The sequence below is a fragment of the Marmota flaviventris genome, chromosome 16, assembly GCF_047511675.1.
Source record: "Marmota flaviventris isolate mMarFla1 chromosome 16, mMarFla1.hap1, whole genome shotgun sequence".
NCBI classification, from domain to species: Eukaryota; Metazoa; Chordata; class Mammalia; order Rodentia; family Sciuridae; genus Marmota; species Marmota flaviventris.
This window is the reverse complement of record NC_092513.1, coordinates 72,145,670-72,167,155: the sequence shown is the minus strand read 5'-3', so window position 1 is coordinate 72,167,155 and position 21,486 is coordinate 72,145,670. Positions and strand designations below refer to the sequence as shown.

The following is a 21,486-nucleotide window of genomic DNA, read 5'->3' as shown; positions in this document are numbered from 1 at the left end:
TGCTGTTGCTGGTTTAGAAGATGGATCCAGCAATGTGACTAGGAAAACAGACAGCCAGAAGGATCAAGAGGCCCCTGCTGACCAGTAAGGAAACTGGATCTCATCCCTACAACTCCTCATCCTTTCAACAGAAAGTTAAAATGTCAGAACAATGGTTTTGTTCTGTTTTGTTTAGATTATGGGTGGTCTCAGAGCTAACATAACAACGTGAGCATGAGCCATAGAGCAGATAAAGTGTTAGAAATGGTGAGGCTGACCCAGGACCAAAGTCACCTTTGATCCAAACATATAGGAAGTGTCAATAACTGTTTGAAATAGATACGTAGCAACCACAACCCAAGTGGGCATGTGCACAGGTAAAATCCTATTTTCTTCAGAGGCAATGAGATGGGTTGGCTTGTCCCTCCCTCAGATTCACAGGGAGCTCAGATTATGACAGTATCTGGAAATAGGTCTTCCCTGGTGAGGGTGGAGCAAGTTATGCTCTGTTGGTGGGAATGTAAATTAGCACAGCCAGTAGGGAAGACAGTGTGGCCATTCCTCAAGAGACTAGAATCCAAGCTACCTATGACCCAGCAATCCTGCTCCTGGGCTTATAGCCAAAGGACATGCCATCTGTGTGTCAGAAAGACACCTGCACTCACAAGGGTGTCACACCACTGTTCCCAACAGCCAGGATATGGAATGCACCCAGTTGTCCATCAGCAGATAAATGATTTTTTAAAAATGGTATATAAACACAATGGAATAGTGCTCAGGTGCAAAAAATCGTGAAATCTGGTATTTCCTATGGCATGGATGAACCTGGAGCACATTATGTTAAATAAGCAAGGCACAGAAAGACAAATGCTGCATGATCTCACTTTCTTGTGAATCTAAAACAGTGGATCTCATAGAAGTTGAGAGTAGAATAATGGTTACTGGAGCCTGGGGGAAGGATGAGAATAGTCAACGGGAGTGCATTGCATATCTCAAAAGAGAGAAGAGATTTTAAATGTACTCACCTGGAAGAAATGATAAAAATTTATGGTGATGGACATGCTATTTATCCTGAGTTGATCCTTCATTACCCAGTGTATACATGAATTGAAATGTCATATTGAAGTTCATAGATATAAACAAATCTACATAACAACAAAAAGTATAATTGATTTTTAAAAACTTAAATTTAAACAAATGAGGTCATTAAAATGACCTCCAATCTAATACGACAGGTGTCCTTATTTTTAAAAAGCAGAGGGTATAGCCAGGCAGGGTGGTGCACATCTATAGTCCAGCAATTTGGGAGGTTGAGGCAGTAGGATTGCATGTTTGAGGCCAGCCTCAGAGATTTAGGGAGGCCCTCAGCAACTTAGTGAGACCCTGTCTCAAAATAAAAGATAAAAAGGGCTGGGGACATAGTTCAGTGGTTAAGTGCCCCTGGGTTCCATCCCTGGAGCCAAAATAAAAAAGGGAAATGAGAACACAGAGAAACACAGAGGGAGAACACCCAGAGAGACACCATGTGGAGATAGAGCATTGGGTGATCCACCTGCAAGGCTAGAGCTACTGGCTACTTCCTCCTGGACCCCAGCACACTACTGTGCAGCTGGCCACCAGAGGTCAGGCCTCAGCCCCCTGCTGCTGCCACTCTGCCAGGAGCCCCTTGATTTTTTAAATTTCTTTTTAAAAATATTTAGTTAGCAAAAATTATATATATATATGCATATGTGTGTGTGTGTATATATATATATGTGTGTGTGTGTGTGTGTGTGTGTGTGTGTATAAGGTATACATAACATAGACGAACATCGTGTATGGATTACCACTGTCAAATTTATTAACACATCCATCCCACCACTCACAGTTACCATTTGTGTGTGGGAAGAGGACTAAGGACACTTAAAATCTGTTCTCATCAAGCTCCCAGTAAACAATACAGTATGATTAACTACAGTCACCATGCTGGCTTACTTTGTTTTTAATGGGGATGATGAAAAGAGATTGGGAATTATGAACTGAAATGCATGTCTACCAGATAAGCTTCATTAAAGGGTCATGTGTGGGGACAATTTTAAACAGGCCACCCTTTATGGAGCTTCACTTCATCACGCTGCTCCATAGGACAGTCACAATGATAAATGATCGTGAGTACTTATTTTTTTCGCCTGTTTTATTGCATGGTACATGGTACATATGTTCCCCAGAGCCTTGGCTTCTCTAGAATATCTTAGGTATTTCTTGCACCTGATAAATGAAAAGCATGTTTTGTCCAAAGTGACTAATAGTTTAACTTTACCAGTGATTGCAACTTTCCTTTATTGCTAAGGAATAACAAGGGAAACATTTTACTAAATCAAGGAACATGGCAGCCTTTCCTAAGCAGAATATCTGCCGGCTCTTTGAGTGCAGCTAGAAAACATCACAGCCTTGGAGAGGGAGCTCAGAGAAGGGAGGCTAAGGAAGGTGTGATAAATCTTCATCTTTGGGATGTTCACACGGAAGGTCCTCATGTCATTCAAATTGCCAATAGTAAGATGTACTTGCCAATCAGTGCTCCAGCTGCTGATGGCATCAGGACAGCTTCACATCTTGCCACTTTCTTCCTAGAGTTGTTTTGATGGAGAGAGTGCAATATTAAAGGAAAATTCATCTTTAAAATTGACGGCAAGCCCACACATCATGCATCCCATTGTTCCAACATGGACCATCCTGTGAGCACCTTCAGTGAGAGTGCAGGACACTGTCCACCTGTGAAGCTCTGCTTGCTCTCTCCCCTCCCATTCTGAGGAGTGCACATCTGACCAAAGTTGCTTTAGGATGTTGCTTCATGTGATAGATTTTATAACAACCCTAAGGGGCAAATAGTCAATAAAGCCAAGAACTATCATTTCAAAAGTAAGAGTTTATGAAGCTCTGACAGGTAGGAGGGAAAATGCCATCCAAACTCTTTATAATAACAAATAAAATTAACTACAGGAGATTATTATTATTTGTCAAACAATGAATATTGTATTACCACTTACAGTTTAACATTCTGCCTGTGAGTTATAATAATGCCCAGGCATTCAAGAGCACATTTCTATAAATATATATGTGCTAATGTAATACATGCTTGTTACTTTTATTTATGTCATAATAGTATTTATTTTTACTAAGATCATTACAAAAATATTTTGAAAATATTTAATATTTTTCAAAAGAATGTACCTATTCCATTACATGAATACACCTATCTTATTTATTACCTCTGCTCTTCAATTTGACTATTGTTAGACAATTGTCCTCTCTGCTTTTATTTTTTATAAAATTATATAAAAATTACTTTTATAAATATTCTTGAGCTTGTCTGTTTTTTTAGTAAATTTTGAATTTTCTCTATGCATGCCTATTTAACTGAATTTACCCATTTGAATGTAAACCTTGGAAAACAATAGATTTAACCATTTTTACAATGTAAAGTGGTTAAGTTGAATTGATGCACATGAATTAGAAATAGATCATTTCTTAACATAGAAACAGCCTCTGGTACAGCTAATGTTCATTACCTAGTTTAATACATTGAAGACCACATGATCCTATTATTATTACTACTACTACTACTACTACTACTACTACTACTACTACTACTACTGCTGCTGAATATTGAGCCCAGGAGTGTTCTCCCACCTACCACCTAAGCTACATCCGCAGTCTCTTTTATTTTGTATTTTTGAGACAGGGTCTCTAAGTTGCTGAGGCTGGCCTTGAACTTGTGATCCTCCTGCCTCAGCTTCCCAAGTTGCTGGGATTACAGGTGTGCACTCCAGTGCCCAACTCCAGATTCTTCTCAAACATTGTGCATTGCAAGCTTTAAGAGGATTTTATTCCATTCCATTCATTGATTGAATTAATTCCTTGGTTCCAATAAAAAGAATCTTCATTGCCTGTTCTTTGAAATTGTACAAGTGATCGATAACATAAAGTCAAAGACAGATGAATGAAAACCACCTATGTTCTGTAATCATTCTTTAATTCTTTTTTTTTCAAGCAATTGTTGAATTAAGTTTGACACTTTGAGGTTTTATTTGAATTATAGTTCTTGAGTAATGCACAGATGTTAAATAATCCATGATAAAAAGCTAGAAAATAAATTTACCTTTGGTAACACTGGTAAAATAAAGAAATAAATTCCAAGTTACAGATCAATCTAGAACCCATAGAGCTATGGCATTTACTTTTTTGGGGGGAGGTACTAGAGATTGAACCATTAAGCTACATCCCCACCCCTTTTGTGTGTGTGTGTTTTATTTAGAGACAGGGTCTCACTGAGTTGCTTCAGGCCTTGCTGAGTTGCTGAGGCTGGATTTGAACTCATCATCCTCCTGCCTCAGCCTCTCAAGCTGCTGGAATTATAGGCATGCACCTGGCAATACCTAATATTTAAATGATGTAAAAAATAAAGAAATTAGATTCCATAAGCTTGAAAAGAATAATGCTGTGCAGTCAACACAAACAAGTTTTTAAAAAATAGGGCAAATAATAAAAAATTTCAAAAGCTAAAATCTCATGATACACAATCAAAATTATTAATTTGATTTATGATGTATTTGGCATTGTGCCATTAAGAAATGAGGCACCCATTTCATAATCACAACAATATTTACTAAATCAAAATTAGATCATCTATGACCCATGACTTATTATATAGGCCAAAGCAAAGAATTGTTTCATATGTTTAAAATGTTGTTAAGAAAAATAAAAAGCAAGGAGAATATTTGATAGAGATCATATTGTGCTCCTCAGAACCTTAAGCATTACTACCTAGCCTCCTACAGAAAACATTTGCAGACTCTTGTTTTAGATAAATGCCTTGTAATTTGATTCTGCAACAAGTCCCTTTGTAATGCTTTCCTTTCTTTAATAGTAGTGTGCACTTTTATCCCTTCTCTTAATCTGGCAACACGTGAATCTAAGTTCCATTATCAAGTTATGTACTGTAGCTCAGCAGATGGTGGGAGAGTTCAGATCACTAATTTTCTACATGTTTGAATTTATGTGTGGGTAATATTGCCTAATTCAAATCAAAGCTGTGGTCTTGCTCATACTTGTTAATGTAAGTATTGCTCTTCCACAAAGCCCACACGGTCAAGGTAAATTATATCATAAGCATTACCATTTGTAAGTTAGTTGATGGGTGTGATGAGACTTTTAACATTTAACTTATTATATTGGAAATGATCAAGTGTCTGTTTAATTTCTGTTCGCTCATGGAACAGCCTATACTTTTCTTTTATTTATCATTATGTGCCCTAGAAGTGAGGTGTCTCCTTTTTCTTTTTGTACTAAGTTGTTAACACTAGAATGTAGTCTTTGGTTATATATGTGACTAAAGCATCTAATAAAATAATTCTGTTAGTAGAAAAGCCAATCTAAGTATTTCTGTTCAGTCAACGTAGAACTAGTTTTAAAATATTCTCAAGTGCACACACATTCTAACACACAAAAACACCTCCAGGGTAGATATTAAACATGTTTAGATACATAGGAGCATCCAACTATACTTTTAAGTAGCATTTTCCACACTTCATAAATACAGAGGCTCTTACACGAAATATGGGCTATGACTTGACTTATTTTAACTTCACCTTCATTTTAATTTCTCTTACTAATGCTACATGATGCCAAAATATATTATTTCTTCTTCGATGAAATTTTAAAAGCCAAACATCTCTTCTTTTTGATGTACATTAATTCCTTGTCATGAATTTTAAATCTTACCCCCCCACACTTTTTAAACTTCTGAATTCCAGGTATTATCCGACATTTGATCAACTCGGACTTGTGTCCTTCTCACCTATCTAGTGAGTGATGTAATGTGTCACCTCCTATCAAAATTCATTCTTCAAGAATCCATAAACAGGGGAAGCTGCAGTCCTCAGAATAAATGCTGTGGACTAGCTTGGTGAGGTTGTGGATTTCCTCCTGTCTTTGTCTCTGTGTGCAGGCTGTCCCGACAACAGCTCAGGCTCTGGATGTGCAAGTCTTCTGGGAGGGTTTCAAGGATGCCTGAGGCTCATCGCCATTGGTGGCACAGTGGTGGATCCCATCTCGGTACAGCAGGGGGCGCTGGGGAGTTTCAGCGATCTTCAGATAGACGCCTGCAGCATCACCGACAGGTAGGGGCCTCCTGGGCCATCTCAGCAGCCCTGCCTCCAAAGCTAAAAGGAAAAAAAGGCAGACGCATGGGGGAAAAGTGAATTTCATTCTCTTATTTTATTCTCTCTTTTTATCTACTATCTTTCTGCAGGGAATAAAATAGTCATATTACAGTGAGGATTCAAAACCTTCATTGTTAGTTGTATAAACTGTGTTTTTCAAATGATAGCATTTTATAAAAAGGCTTATGTATACCTTAGGACTTTTAACTAAAAATGGCCCCATGTTACTGGGCTCTTAGTCATCAACCCAGTGCTGGCCACCATGCCACTTGTGGGTGGCCATGCTGAGGGGCAGTGTGTCTGGACAAGGCACTGTTGTTTTCATTTGTGGGGTCAGCTACCAAATATCAAATCTATTCCATGGAGCAGATATGAAGTAATCTCTGTAACAGTTTGAGCCACAGAGGTTGGTGAAGATAGTTGTGTACTGACAAACTCAGTGAAATATGGAGACTGCAAGAAAAATATTTTAATTTTTAAAAATTAAGCCTTCACACAGTTCATACTGCCAGTTATGCCTTATCTCTATTACTTTTGGCTGAAAAGTTATAATCACTTACCTGAATGATATTTCTCTATATGAAATGCCTTATTGCCTTCCCCTTGGCATGTGCCATCAATAAATAAATGCAGATTATGACACGTAACTATAAGTGTGGAAACATCACACAGTACCCCCACAAACCTATACAGCTTTAATGTCAATTAAAATAAAATAAAGCCAAGAATTAATGCTATAGATTAAAAATAAAAAGTTAATACAAATTTTAGAATGTCCAAACTTACTGCCTTCTACTTTATAAGTAGTTTGTTAGTCATTCTGCTTTAAACATTAGCCATAAAACTGTCTTCTCCCCCTAAACATATTTCGGTTTACAAAGCATAGTGATATTTTAAAAGAAAATAATTTCCACGGATTGAAATTTTCACTACTAAGAACTTGATTTAACCAAGAATAATTTCCCCCTTGAAACTTCTGTTGATTTGTAGGAAAACAGCCAGTCAAGGAGGAAGAGTGTATCACAAAACAATTGTTCCCAATAACTCCTACTTTTGCCTGTGGGGTTGGAATTCTTGGCAGAGACTCAGGACTGCATGGACGGGACCAGGCTGTGTCATGGGGATGGTGGTTGGGAGCTGGTCACCTGTGTCTGGAGATATGCCATGGAGCTGGTCACCTGCTCTTTGGGCACCAGCTCACCAGGCAAGATGCAGGACCCTCAGCCAACAGAGGCTCACGGGGAGGTATCCCAGGGCTCTCACTGTGAGGACTGAGGGCAGTCAGCTCAGCTGTGATGCAAATGTGTGATTTTCTCCTTTTGTAAGTCATTGATATCTTGTCAAAGACCCCAGATGTGATCTGTTCACATCTTATCTGTTATGAAGCGCTATGGTTTGGATGTGTTAACGGCTTCCTCAGGTGGGAATGGAGAAACCTCAGGAGGTGGGGCCTAGAGGGAGGAAGTTAGGTCACTGGGGGCGTGCCCTGGAAGGGGAAGTTGGGACCCGCCCCTTCCTGTCTTTGCTTCCTGGCTGCCATGAGGTGAGCAGCTTCCTCTGTCATGTGTTCCGCCCTGATATGCTGCCTCAGCCACTGTGCGCTGTAACACTTCAGAGAAGGGTTTGTTGCTGTTATCCTGTTGTTTTGGTAACAGGGATTGAACTCAGGGGCACTTAACCACTGAGTCACATCCCCAGCCCTATTTTGTATTTTATTTAGAGACAGGGTCTCCCTGAGTTGCTTAGCACCTCACTTTTTGCTGAGGCTGGCTTTGAACTCATGATCCTCCTGTATCAGCCTCCAGAGCCACTGGGATTACAGGTGTATGCCACTGTGCCCCGCTCAGAGAAGGGTTTTAAGGAACACTTTTAAATTCTTTTCAAATGGGATTACAAATGTGGGTTATTCACTCTTTCATTCTTGGGTCAGTGTATAGAGTCCAGCCCTTCAACATGTTTTTAAAACAACTACATATCATAAGCAATAAAAATGGGAAACCTGGTGCTACCATGTGATACTCTAAAGAGTAAAAGAGCTTTGCTATTTCCCTTCTCATTCAGTTTGGAAATCCTGAAAACTCACCTCTAAATATCCTGAACACAGGTCTATGAACCACTCTCGCCCTTTTGGGGAATTAAAATTATTTTAATTCACAAAATAGAAATATGTCCTTCAAACACCAAAACTAAAAAGCCTACTAAAGGTATGGGATATGAAGTAGCCTTTTTTACCAAAATTTTAGGCTAAGCAAAAAACAGCCACGTGTACTCGGGATGACATGCTGCAGAGCACGGCCTCTTCCTTCAGACTCTCATGACCTTAGCGTTAAAAAAAAAAAAAAAGTCCACCTTTGCCTTCCATGCCCTGTGTCATGGTCCAGGCCACCTGGAGCTCCCTGAACAGGAAGGCCTGCTACTTCCCCACTAGAACTGCCAGGTGGCACAGGCTCCCCACCTCTGCACACTTTCTCCAGCATTAGTCTCCTTTACTCTGGGTGGCTTCTCTGTACTACAAGTAAAATTACTGACATGTTTAGTTGAAAAAAATTATGATGAGCCTGCTCATATGTTTCTGATCACTTAATAGTTCTTCTAAGATATTTTAAGTAAAACTACATTATCAGCAGTGGTTTGTAATCTTCTTATGACTTGTGGAATCTTCAAGTCAGGTTGATCTTAAAATTTTCCATATGTTAACGAGAAGGGGAAGAGGGGCATGGGCAAGGAGAACGGGAAGGGGAGGAGGACACCTGCCAATGGGCCTCCTCCACCCCGGCCTCCCACCTTCTTACCTGTCGGTCTGACATCTACTCATTGCTCTGGATCCCTGTCATACTTTGACCCTTGAAATATTTGAAAATTGTGATGCTGATTGCCCATAATTATTCTCCTCTTAGACTAAACTCTCCTTAACTTGAGGTAATTAGTCAAAATCTTGACCTTAAACTTGTGGTACTTTGCTGGGGTGCCAGCACTTGGGGGTGCTGGGGGCACGGGCAGGTAATTTCGTGATCTCTTCTTCCACAACCTTTTCAGTTTCCTCGAAGGATCCCTTTGAAGCCCCTGGAGACTCCTGCCAGTGTCCACATGGTAGCTTCCTGCCTAGCCTTGGTCCTCCAGCCACAAGCAGGAGGTCTCACTTCCCTCCTCCCCGCCCCTCTCCGGCTCCTGCTCTGGGCCCCTGCAGGCAGGGCCAGGTCCTAGCTCCTCTGCACCTGCCTTTCCAGTACACACTGCTTTTCCCCTCGCAGCCTTGGCCTCCAAGTGCTGGGCCTACAGCGCAGAAGGCCAGTGGTGTTTAGGTCCTTCACTTCCCTCCTATCTCCTGAGCAGCATTCTCAGCCATGGGACAAGGTGGGCAGGGGCAGATCCCAACACAGCCTCTGGGAGGCCACCATTTCTCCCTGGAATCTCCACACTATGCTTAGAAACTTGCCCGTTCACCCAGCACCCTTCTCCAAGTTCTTCTAAGAACCTGGAGGCCAGTAGGCTGGAACAGCCTCTGCAGCTTTACAGTGGGATGCAACAGAATCCAGAAAGCTCTGAAAGTGCGAGAACTCCAACTCTGTTTTTTATCATGATTGTGTTGGCTATTCGGGGTCCCCAGAGACTCCCCATGTACCTTAGGATAAATTTTTCTATTTCTAAAAATAAAAATTTAAAGCCATTGACAATTTTATAGACATTGCATTGAATCCACAGATGGATCTTAACATTGTTAAATCTACCATTAATTGATCACCCATTCTAAATCTAAAGGGCAACACGTGGACCTAAGTTAAATGTTCTTCACGATTCCTGGAGCTATGTTGCATTATGATGGAAGGTGCTCCTGTCTTCCTCTCCTCCTTCTCTGTCTCCTCTTCTTTGAAAAATGTCCACAATGTAGTATAATGCGTGGCAAATTTTATATTTGTAGTTGATTTTGCCAGCCACACATTAAGTTAGTATTTTGTCACAACAACAAAAAAATATGACGTGTTGAAAGTTGTCAAAGATACATAATGATCAGTTATAGGCCAGTAAATGTATTTAAATAAATATATCATGGTGACCAGAAAATCTTGATGACAAATCACTAGTAACATGGCATTTTCTTGGGTTGCTATACTTTTGCATTAATCTATTTTTAGTAAAGAGGATTTTTATTTTATGCAGACTCATCAAGGAGACTACAGCCGTATCTGTTTCCTTACAGATGCCTGCCCAGCTTCTGTGAACATGGGGGTGCATGTGCCCAGTCCTGGGACACCTTCTCCTGCAACTGCGAGGGCACAGGTTACACTGGAGAGACCTGCCATTCCCGTAAGCCTTCCACCTCATTGTCCTCATTTCTGTGTCTTTGTCACTTCATTTCCTTTTCATTCATTGTTTATGTGTGCCTGCATCTTTGCGATCACATATTCAAATAAGTCTTTATTAATTAAAAGTAATTAGTTATTAATATTATCAATTAATAAATATTTAATAATAATTAATTTCTAGATTATATTTAAACCACCTCACTTTATTTTATCATTAATTAGTTATCCCCCACCATGTTGGGGATCAAACCCAGAGCCTCATGCATGCTGGTAAGCACTCTACCACTGAGCTTTGTCCCCAACCCCAAGCTCATTTAATACAAGGGTGTTGAGACAGTGTACAGAAATATGGAGTACTAAGTCGGTTACACAAAAGAAGCTGGTAAATATGATGAATTAGGTATGGTAGAATAAAAGTAAAGAGTAGAATTAAGCTAGATTAAATCAGGAATGCATGATGTCACAACTCATTCATTCCTTTCCTTGAGTTGGGCTGTAGTTTCAATTGAGAATCCTTTTAATCAAAGAAAAGTGGAAAAATACTCAGTTGCCTGGCTTTCAACATTTATTATTAAATATAATAAAATTAAGTATAAAAATAATGGGATGGAAATTATAGAAGAGGCAATTAGATATCAGCTAAAAACTAGCAGACCTTTAAGGTTTCTTACAACTGTAATTTTCCTTGGTGGTAAGGATGATTATAAGTGAATAATTATAAAAGTATGCATTTATGGAGTACATAAATATATCTATCCTCATGCAAATAGTGATTTGCATGAATTAACTCATTTAACCCTAAAGCAGCTTCAAGAATAAAGTACTATTATTATCCTCATTGCAAACTGTGGACAGAGAGAGGTCAAGTAACTTGACCTTTAGGCTACTTAAAGGCACCCTGAGGATTTGAACTTGAGGAAGTAGGCTCTAGAGCCTTAGCTCCAGCATTTGAAGGGTGCTCCTCATACCAGAAGCTTCAGAGTCACTGGGAATGTGTTATAAATACAGAACCTCAGGTCTTATCCAAACCTATTGGACCTGAATCTCTTGGGATGGAGCCCAGAGGTCTGTTTGAACCAGCTTTGCACGTGCTCCTAATAGACACTGTAGGAAGCACTTCTAGGTGACTTGCTATAACTTGTCTATACTGCCTCTCCCAAGTAGACGTCATCTGTCTTTAGTGAAGAATCATCCTCTATCTTTTAAAGCCCAGACTAGTTTATTGACCACTAATTTGTTAATGATTAGAACGTGCCAGAAGCCTTGAAAATATCACACACACACACACACACACACACACACACACACACCCTTTTTTGTTGTTGTTGTTTGAACTTTTAAAGGTCTCTTCTTTCTGTGCATCTCTGCTGACATTTCTCCACGTCTCCTTGCAAACAATTTGCCCTTCCCTGGGTCTTTAAGGAAACGGTGTAAGATAGGAAATCATCACTTCAATTCCCTTGCACTGAGGTTCTACTTGAAACTTATAGCAACTCCTTGTGACTTCTTTAATTTGATTTTTATAAAAACTGTAACAGGAAGGCAGGGTGTGGAGTGTTATTAACTCTGCTCTCTGCATGCAAATGAGGCTCAGGGAGAATCCTGTGCTCCCAGCTTGAGGATCTGGACAAGAGCTTCTCAAGGGAGCAGACAGTCCACGGCCATCTCTGCTGCAAATGTAACTCAGAGGAAATCTGAGGGAAAATATCAGAAATTTGAAGAGAAGTTATTCAGATTTCACTCTGATGTAATGATTTGGTTGCTAATTGTGGTTCTCCATAGTTGTGGCTTCCAAAGAGGTACACCAAGCAAAGGTGAAATTTCACCAAGCCCACAGTCAAGGACCGTGAGACAAGACTGCTTAGAGTTATAACAGGTCATTTTTGTTTGGGACACTCATATAATTACATGTGTACACATTGTCATTTAAGTCAAGAAATTAATATAAAACAAGAATTCTCCTATTTGTTAACTATGCAGGTCTAATCATTGTCATTAATATGAATGAATCCGAGCAGGCATTTATAAGTTTGTGCATTTAAATAAATATACAAGTGGGAAAGAATGACAGAAAAGCAATCTATCCTACTTGTGTTTTCATCTAAGAAGTTTGTTAAATAACTCTGTTGATTTGGACCATTTACCGTGGGGCCATTCTCATTTGATAGCTGGTTGTATTTACCTTAAGATTGCTTAGATTTAAGATGTCCTCTTGCAAAGTTTTTTTCCTCCTGTTTTGCAAAATGAGAGAGAATAACTCTCATCCCTTTCCTTGGGCTTTGCTGCGGACCCAGAATAAGTCAACCTCATCCAGAACAAAGAAAATTATGCAGATTGGGGGCTAATTAGAATTGCAGTGCAGGAAAACACAGATTTAAGCAATCTTGAAAAATGTATCCTGAGGTTTTACTAAATGGCAGAGAATTTATAGCTTTAAACCATGAGGGGGTTGGAAGTGGCATGACTTGTTGGAAGGTATTAGGCTGCTGGAGGAGGTTAAGCTGTTCTGTAAGGGAGGGAATTTGAATAGAATCATGAATCCACAGCAGATAGGATTCAGATTCACAGATTTCTCTAAAATGCCCCTTCAAATTTTTGACACTAGGCTTCAGAATCTTCATCTTCCTTGCTCAAAAGCAAGAGTACATTTACATAGAGAAAATACAATCCTTAGACATTGTCCAGTGACCTCTGTTTACATAGAGAAAATACAATCCCTAGCCATTGCCCAGTGACCTCACATTCCCATGAAAATCTTCATTTTAGTCACCAGTACCCTTTTTCCTTTTTCTTCAAATAGAACTATATGCCAAATATTTGTTCAGCACCTAACGATGTTCAACACTTAAATCCATCTTGACTTGCTAACGTCCTTCTCCTTTGTTAGTGAAAGTAAATTTAATTTATAATATGTCACCTTTCTGTCTTCTACCTAATCAAATATAATGTCATACAAACTAATAAAAATGATGTCAGGTAATATGTATCATGTGTCTGTAATTCAGAAATGGAAACCTTTGGACACTAATTAAACCAATTGAGGGATCCCTTCTGCTTCTGATGGATGGTGTTCTCCTACAGCGCTGTATGAGCAGTCCTGTGAGGCCCACAAGCACCGAGGAAGTCCTTCTGGGCTTTACTATATTGATGCTGATGGAAGTGGCCCCCTGGGACCGTTTCTGGTGTACTGCAACATGACAGGTACGTTAATAACCTTCAGACCTGGATATCAACTGTTTATGCCCATGATCAGGATACACCAGGGAGAGATTTGCTAGTTGGCAGCATTGTTAAAACATGCAACTTGATATATTGGCTAATTTTATTGTCAATAAAACTTCCTTGTATTTCTTATTTACCTTGGTTGGGTTATGGGTGAAACTTAATGTTCTGCTATGGCTGCAACACTTGTCACAATTACATATTTTTCATATGCACCATGATGACATATAAAGCTTTGGTTCTGTGATTTACATATTTTAAAAATTTAGAACAAAAAAGAGATCTTTAAAAGTACTAAGAAATAAGATATGTATGTATGTGTGTGTATATATATCTTCAATAGCATGTAATTTTTATAATAAAAGAAATCTGATTTGTGTTAATATTATAAAACCACTCCTGGTTTAGGTATTATTACGAATGAACACAGCTTGATTGTTGAAGGTTGCCGTAAAATGCCTCTTAGGTAATTAAATTTTTACAGAAATCTGCTCTAGCAGATTTCAGTGAGCTCTCTGGAAAGAAGAAATATGAAATAAATAGTTCTCATTTAGTGTGAGAGAAAAGGTTGTGAAGTCCTGTGAAATTGGACAGTGACCAAATGGACCAGCAAACACCTAGAAAAGAAGGAAACAGACAATTGAAAGTACATAGAAATTTAAAATGCTTTAGTGAATATTGCCAAAGAATGTTTAAAATGTGAATATTCCAAAAATTTAGAACCACGTGATCAGCAAAGTGCTGAAGATATAAAATACAGAAGTCCCACCAACAGAAACTCACCATCTCCTAAACTCCCTGATTCTAACAATCATACTAATGTGAGAAGGGTCCAGCACCCAGTCATGCAGCTTTCCCGGGGATCCCTTGCTGTGGTTCAGCTTCTTCACAATGGGCTCTTGCGGTAAAGTGGTCTTGGCAAATATCAAAGGACTCAACCAAGGTCACACTTGCAAGGATCTTGTCATTGTTTTAAGATGAGAAGAATGAGGCTTGGTGAAGTTGGTAAGGGAAGCATCTAACGACAAAATCTAGTTAATGACAGAGGAATCACTAAACTCCCCTAGAAAAAGTCATCTTCTCTCTGGAGGTTGCATTGCTTATAGCAGATTAAGCAAAAGCAATTAAAAAAGGTGCTGTTGTCAAATATTGTTCCACTCGCTTGAAAAATGCATGTAGAGTAATAAGCTTTCAGGAGCCAGTGGCTTCCATCTGTCTTGCTAAGGAGTTTGGAAGTCACCGCTCCATCTTACTAAGTAAAAAACTGGACAAAATGAAAAATCAATGACTCTTCCTAGATCTAGCAAAGATGTGAAGTCGCAGAGCAGACTGCTGCCCCCCCCCCCCTCCCCATTGGAGAGAGAAGCAGGCAGACACAGAGAATCACCACTTCCCAGAGCAGAAAGCCCCAGGCACACCAGTGCCTGGGTGGGAAAACCTAAAAGGTGATGGACAAATGGCTGGAGTCCCTGCAGAGACAAGTCTGGGAATAGAGATTTGCAGTCAGAGAAGGATCCTTATGCTGTGAGCTGCAATTTTCAGGAGCTTGACCTGTTTCTTACAGTGATATTGGAGGAAAATCTCCTCATGCTTCCAGAAGGATAAGTGGAGAAAGAATCATCTGGAAACACTCACCAGAGCATTCTATTCTCCTTGACCTGCCCTTGAGAAAGAATGTTTTCAGAGCCTAAACTATTGGGATAGGTTTCAGAGCCTAGCCTAAGGAGGAAAAGGGAAATGCCTGAGGGTGCTGGGGAGGGAGCTGAGGCCACAGTGCAGAGGCCCAAGCTCATGATGGCATCACACAGGCCCTCCCCTTGGCTGCATCTCCCTTGATTCACTAAAGGTCTGGTGGCAGCATGACTTGGACCAATGCATCACCCCTGGCTATCAAGAAAAAATTTTAAGGCAAAACAAACAGCAGAAAACATAATTCAAAAGAGAAAGAGGGAGCCACAGAAACAGACTCCAATACGCAGGCAGGGATGTTAGAATTAGCAGACTAGGAACTGAAAACCACTGGGACTAACAGATTAATGGTCTAAGAGACCAAGCAGACAGCATGCAAGAGCAGAGGAGCAGTGCATCAGAGAGGAGGGAATTCTCAAAAAGAAGGAAAAAGAGATGCCAGAAATCCAACTATTGGAACAAAAATGAAAACATGCCTCAGATGAGTTCATTAGGAGACTGGATATAGCAGAGGAAAGAAATCTCTACGTTTGGGGATATCAAAATAGAAATTTCCAAAACTGAAAAGCCAAGAGATTAAAAAAAAAGACTGAAAAAACTAAACCCAGAATATCTGAGAATTGTGATATAATTATAAAAGGTGTAACTTCCATGTAAACGGAATATCAGGAGAAGAAATAAAGAAAGGAACAGAAGCCAATTTTGAAGCAATAACAACTAGGATTTTTCATGAATTCTTGTCAAAACACCCATCACAGATCCAGGAAGTTCAAAGAGCACTAAAACAGGATATGCTACCACCACTGCCAACGTAAAACCACGCCTAGGCATGGATATTCAAACTGTGGGCCATCAAAGGTAAAGAAAAACCTTGTCAGAAGTCAGAAAAACAAAACAAAACAATAACAATAACAACAACAAAAACCCACCTCACCTCCACAGGAGCAAAGATAAGAATCATATCCGACTTCTCAACAGAAATCACACAAGGAAGAAGAGCTTTACAGGTGTGTAAGTCTCATGATGCCCACAGATTACCGTTCTGCTCTCTGGGGCAGCAGTTTTCCAGATAGATCTCAACCTGTTTTTCTGTTATTACACTGTGATCATGCATGACTGCAAATCTATTAAATGGAGCTACCCAGGACCATCAAACCATGACTCAGGACCCAAAATGGCACATGACTGATTATCTTCAAGGCCCTACTGAGTGTCAGGTGTCTGTGTATTTGATCTAGTCGACAGGAGAAACCTGAAGGTGAATGGAGAGTAGGAGTCATGCGAACAGGATGGCCAGGAGTTTAAAGATTCTAAAATGAAAAGAAATTCATGCTGAGAACCTTATGAAAGGAAAGAGCCTGGGAACTGAGATTGCTGCAGGAGACCTTGGCGGCCCCTCTATGAGGACAGCAGGCCGCGGTCATTGAATTCAAGCCTGCGTTCCCTCCTTCAGTTCACAGGTTGTGTCCGTCCTTTCCGTCCCTTCGTGGACACTGTGCTCTCCGTAGGAACCATGGCCAAAGGGTTGTTCCAACCGCACTGCAGGCTTCCTTGTGCCTCTGTTTGTTATTTTGATATGGTGGGAATATGGTTTGTTATTTTGATATGGTGAGCAGCGGTAAGACTGTTAAACTTCTCTTACACACATTTGGAAACCAAGTTATTAAAAATCCTGAGATGTGACAGGATGGGAGGGTGATTTCTCAATAGAAAACCTAATATAGCTGGGCATGGTGGCACACACCTGTAAACCTAGTGACTGGGGAGGCTGAGGCAGGAGGGTTGCAAGTTCAAAGCCAGCCTCAGCGACTTATCGAGGCCCTAAGTGACTCAGAGAGACCTTGTCTTAAAATAAAACATAAAAAGGGTTGGGATATGGCTCAGTGGTTAAGTATCCTTTTGGTCAATTCCTGGACTAAAAAACCCCAAAAACAAACAACAAAAAACACACGTACTACATTGCTTTGATTTTGAATTCTTAAAAATGTATATCCATATGAATTTTCCCCATTCCTACAGTTTGTAAAACTCCTATGTAGAGTGTCCATTATGCTAAATATGTCTTTTTTTTAAGAAGCTAAAGGACCAGGCAGTATTGAAGTAGTTGAACTGGAGTGACTTCAAAGCAGGTCCTTGTCCACTGACCCATAGCTATCCATGCAGCTGGGCAATACTTTACACCATCAGGCATGAGGTCCCTTGGTGGGAAAACGAAAGAACCTAAAGTTCTTCCCTTGGAAGACACTTGTTGTGTTTGTTTGTTTGTTATTTTACCAAAACAAATCTAATGGTTGGGTGTGGTGGCACACAGCCTGTAATCCCAGAGACTTGGGAGGCTGAGGCAGAAGGATTACAAGTTGGAGGCCAGCCTGCACAATTTAGCAAAGCCCTTTCTCAAAGTAAAAATATGTAAAGGGCTGGAGGTTTAGTTCAGTAGTACAGTGCCTCTGGGTTCAACCCCCAGTACCACAAGAAACAGACAAAAGTAAAAGAAAACAAATTCAAGTGATCAACACAACAGAAATACATCAGAAATTATCATCAGATGGACAGATGGCCAGGATTACTGCCTGGACGCTCTATGGGATGCCCAAAGCATGTCATTCTTCAGGGCTTGCTTACTGAGAAGGTGATAGGCTTTGAACAAAGTTGCTTCCTGTGGTAGTTCATCAATCTGTAGGTCCCATCATCCCCAAATGCATCTTTTATAAACTTATTTGATAATAAGGAAAACACACAGATGAGGAAAATACTGAGCACAAAAGATATATGGTCATGCCCAGTTTAGCCTCATTTTTTGTGTTGATATAAAAAGTGATTTTTGCATTATATTATTAGACAAGTCACAGAAATTTAATCATCAGTTCTCCCAATATATTCTTCTCTTTGAATCTGAATTCTGGCTAATGCGTTGCTAAACAAATCCAAGGCAAAAAGTTCACTGCGAACTCGCAGTAATTCAAATTTTGATTAAAAACTTAATTAAGATGAAATCTCAGTGTAGTTTTTTATTTGCATTTTCCTCCAAAATTACACTGAGATTTCATCTCACAGCAGTGAGAATGGCAGCCATCAAGAACACAAACAATAATAAATGCTGGAGAAGATGGGGAGGAGAAGGAACACTTTTACACCGTTGGTGGGACTGTAAATTAGTACAACCACTATGGAAATCAGTATGGCGTTTCCTCAAAGACTAGGCATGGAACCACCATATGCCCAGCTAGACCGCGTGTAGGTATTCATCGTGAAGAATTAAAGTCAATATCCTGCAGTGACACATGCCTACCCATGTTGATAGCTGCACAGTTCTCAGTAGTTAAACTGTGGAACCAGCCTGGGTGTCAGTCAACTGATGAATGGCGACAGAAAATGAGGTATATACACACACAATGGAGTTTTATTCGACCATAAAGAAGAATGAAATTATGTCATTTGCAGGAAAATGGATGGAACTAGAGACGATTATGTTAAGTGAAATTAGCCCAACTCAGAAGGTCAAGGATTGTAGACTTTCTCTCATATGTGGAGCTAGAGAGGAAAAGAAAGGTGGGGGTGGGGGTTGGGATCTCATGAAAAGCAGAGGAAAGGGACCCGAGGAGGGGAGGAGGGGACAGAGGGGAAGTGCTGAAGAGTGGCATTGGCCTAATTATCTGGGTATATTGGTGCAGGCACCAATGGGTAACGACAAACCCCACCATGTTCAGCTACAGTGCACCAAGAAAAACGCGGGAAAGACTTAATTGAAATAAAAGGTGTTTCGCAGCCTCTGACTCCTGCCCCGCGGTGACTCCTCCTCTTTGCCCCTTTCTGCTTCGCAGACGCCGCGTGGACGGTGGTGCGGCACGGTGGCCCAGACCAGGTGACCATCGGAGGCGGCCCCCGGGGGCACGCACGCTCGGTGACCTTCGCCTACGCGGCCAGCGCGGGGCAGCTGCGGGCAGCGGTGGCCCTGGCGGAGCGCTGTGAGCAGCAGCTGGCTCTGCGCTGTGGCTCCGGGCGGCCCCCCGCAGACCCACGAGGTAAGGACCCCTGCCTGGGACCGCGCTGCAGGGCGCCCTCCTCACGAGATGGACGCTCAGCGTGCAGGACTAGTGACATGTTTTGTTTTTTTTTTTTTTAATCAAAGCAACTTTGCTAATAACAGATGCCAGCTTTGACAATTAGAGGAGAGTGGGGTTTTAGGGTGGGTGAGGGTTAACAGTTCTTTCTGGAGACCAGCTGGGACCAATCCGCCTCCCCACTCTGTTCAAAATCTACCCCTCAATCCACCTGTAACGCTGGATCCCTCCCTTCAGATTTTCTCAGTAGGTCCACCTGTCACTCCCAGCCCCACCACTCCCGTAAGTCGGAGACGGAATAATTACTGAAGTTATTACAAGAGTTTTCCAGCTGGTCTCTCATCCATTTCCCCAGGTTATCCAATGTACTATCTTCATCTTCAAAAATGCAGATTATCTCGAGGAAGCCCTGCTTGCATCATAACCTTCTGCTCTTAAGTAGATGTTTACTAACTAGTGTAAGTTAGCAGCATAGTAAAGCCACTCTTAACATTTTAATCTACAATCTTCTATTCAAATGCATTGAAAGGTATTGGTGTGTGACTCTCAGTTGCAGATGTGTCCTTCAGAATCACTGTCACATACCTGTACTGCCTCCCCTAATCCCCATGGCTCCTGGTCAGTTGGCCCCCGTGGAACATTCCAGACCACAGTTCTTCTCTGTGCCAGAAATTTCCTGCTACTTTCTCTGCTTGGATGGCCCCCCTCCTGCCTTTCACCCTTGAATCTTACCTGTTGTCTAGATCTATGCAGTCCTCACTTGGGTCCCTTCTCAGAGTGATCTAGTCTCCTTTGAATGCCTATTTGCTGGTTCCATTGACTAAAAAGAGCAAAGGACTTGTTTCATCTCACATCTAAGTTTGAAGTCCAAGTCTATTCTGTAGCATCCGCAGAAATTCAAGCAATTGCTTAATCTTTTGCATCTGTTTCTTCTTCAGAGACACTGAACTGATCTCATGGAGTCCTAGATAAATGAGATAAACTACATAAAGTTCAGGAAATAAGTAATCCTCACTCCCAGCTCTGTAGTTTTATTCTCATTCCCAGCTCTCCAGGTTTTTATATTTATAGTCGTCATTACTAGGTTCAAGTATTTGTTAATTCATCATGGTTGAAGTTTAATCAGTGAGAAAGATGATTATAGTAAGCCAGACCAGGACTATGGAACAAAACATACTAGATAGTTACCAGGGAAAGCCAGGCATGGGGAAGAAAGGGTACAAGTCACATGGGAGTGACCTCTAATGGAACCAGTAAACAATATTTCCTGATGTGTCAGTGAGCAAGCACGGTATGCGTGGACCAGCCTGTGCCCTGTACACTACACAGGTATGCACAGACCCTCCCATTGGGGTTGGGATTTAATCGATGCACTCGCCAGCCGTTGTCCATTTGGTTTTATTTCTAGATACAAGATGAATTTGGAGAATGGATAATTAAAAGTGAAATAAGATACATTTCTAAAACTACATTAGGAAAAATGTAGTGTCATTTTTCTATGCCTTAGAGTTATTGTGGCAAAGGGGCCACTGGAGAATTTTAAATATAAACTTAACCTAGACAGACATGTAGAATGAACCTAAACCTTTCAGAAGCTCCTGATTAGGGAAGAGATGACATAGAAGGGTAACATGGGCTGAACTTTCCTTAGGATGCGAGCTCTGATCTGCTTTGCCTTATAATGTGTACAAGCAAGTCAGAAAGAACTTTAATCTGACGCCTTGCAACACTCTAAATGAAGTAACATGTGACTTTGCAAATGTCTTATACCTGTAAATTACAATTTAACTGATCTGAGGAACAGCCTGGGCTTGGAATTTTAAAAAAGATCTTCAGGTGATCTTTTGGAAACTACTACGTTAGGGGCTAAAATAATTGAGAAAATGAAGTATCCTACTCCAGTCATTGAAAGTTTTCCTGTTTTCTTTTGCAACTGAAAATTTGAGCCAACTGCACATTCATATACACTTATGAGAAATCATCAAGTGAACCCGAGTACCTTTACCCAGTTCTCCCAGTGGTAATGTCTTG

At 40.6% G+C, this 21,486-nt stretch overlaps 1 protein-coding gene across 3 annotated transcripts in view; it reads left to right on the top strand.

The window, feature by feature from the left end:
• Positions 1 to 21,486, top strand: part of LOC114104756 (contactin-associated protein-like 3) — a 177,609-nt gene that overhangs the window by 108,612 nt on the left and 47,511 nt on the right. For 2 of the 3 annotated variants that reach the window (XM_071602772.1, XM_071602771.1), the window contains exons 9-12: positions 5,966 to 6,137; positions 10,378 to 10,484; positions 13,565 to 13,684; positions 19,216 to 19,416. In XM_071602772.1, the coding sequence (XP_071458873.1) occupies positions 5,966 to 6,137; positions 10,378 to 10,484; positions 13,565 to 13,684; positions 19,216 to 19,416 (600 nt within the window). Of the gene's footprint in view, positions 1 to 5,965; positions 6,138 to 10,377; positions 10,485 to 13,564; positions 13,685 to 17,520; positions 17,524 to 19,215; positions 19,417 to 21,486 lie in introns of all 3 variants that reach the window. The other variant, XM_027950984.2, reaches the window with a different exon arrangement.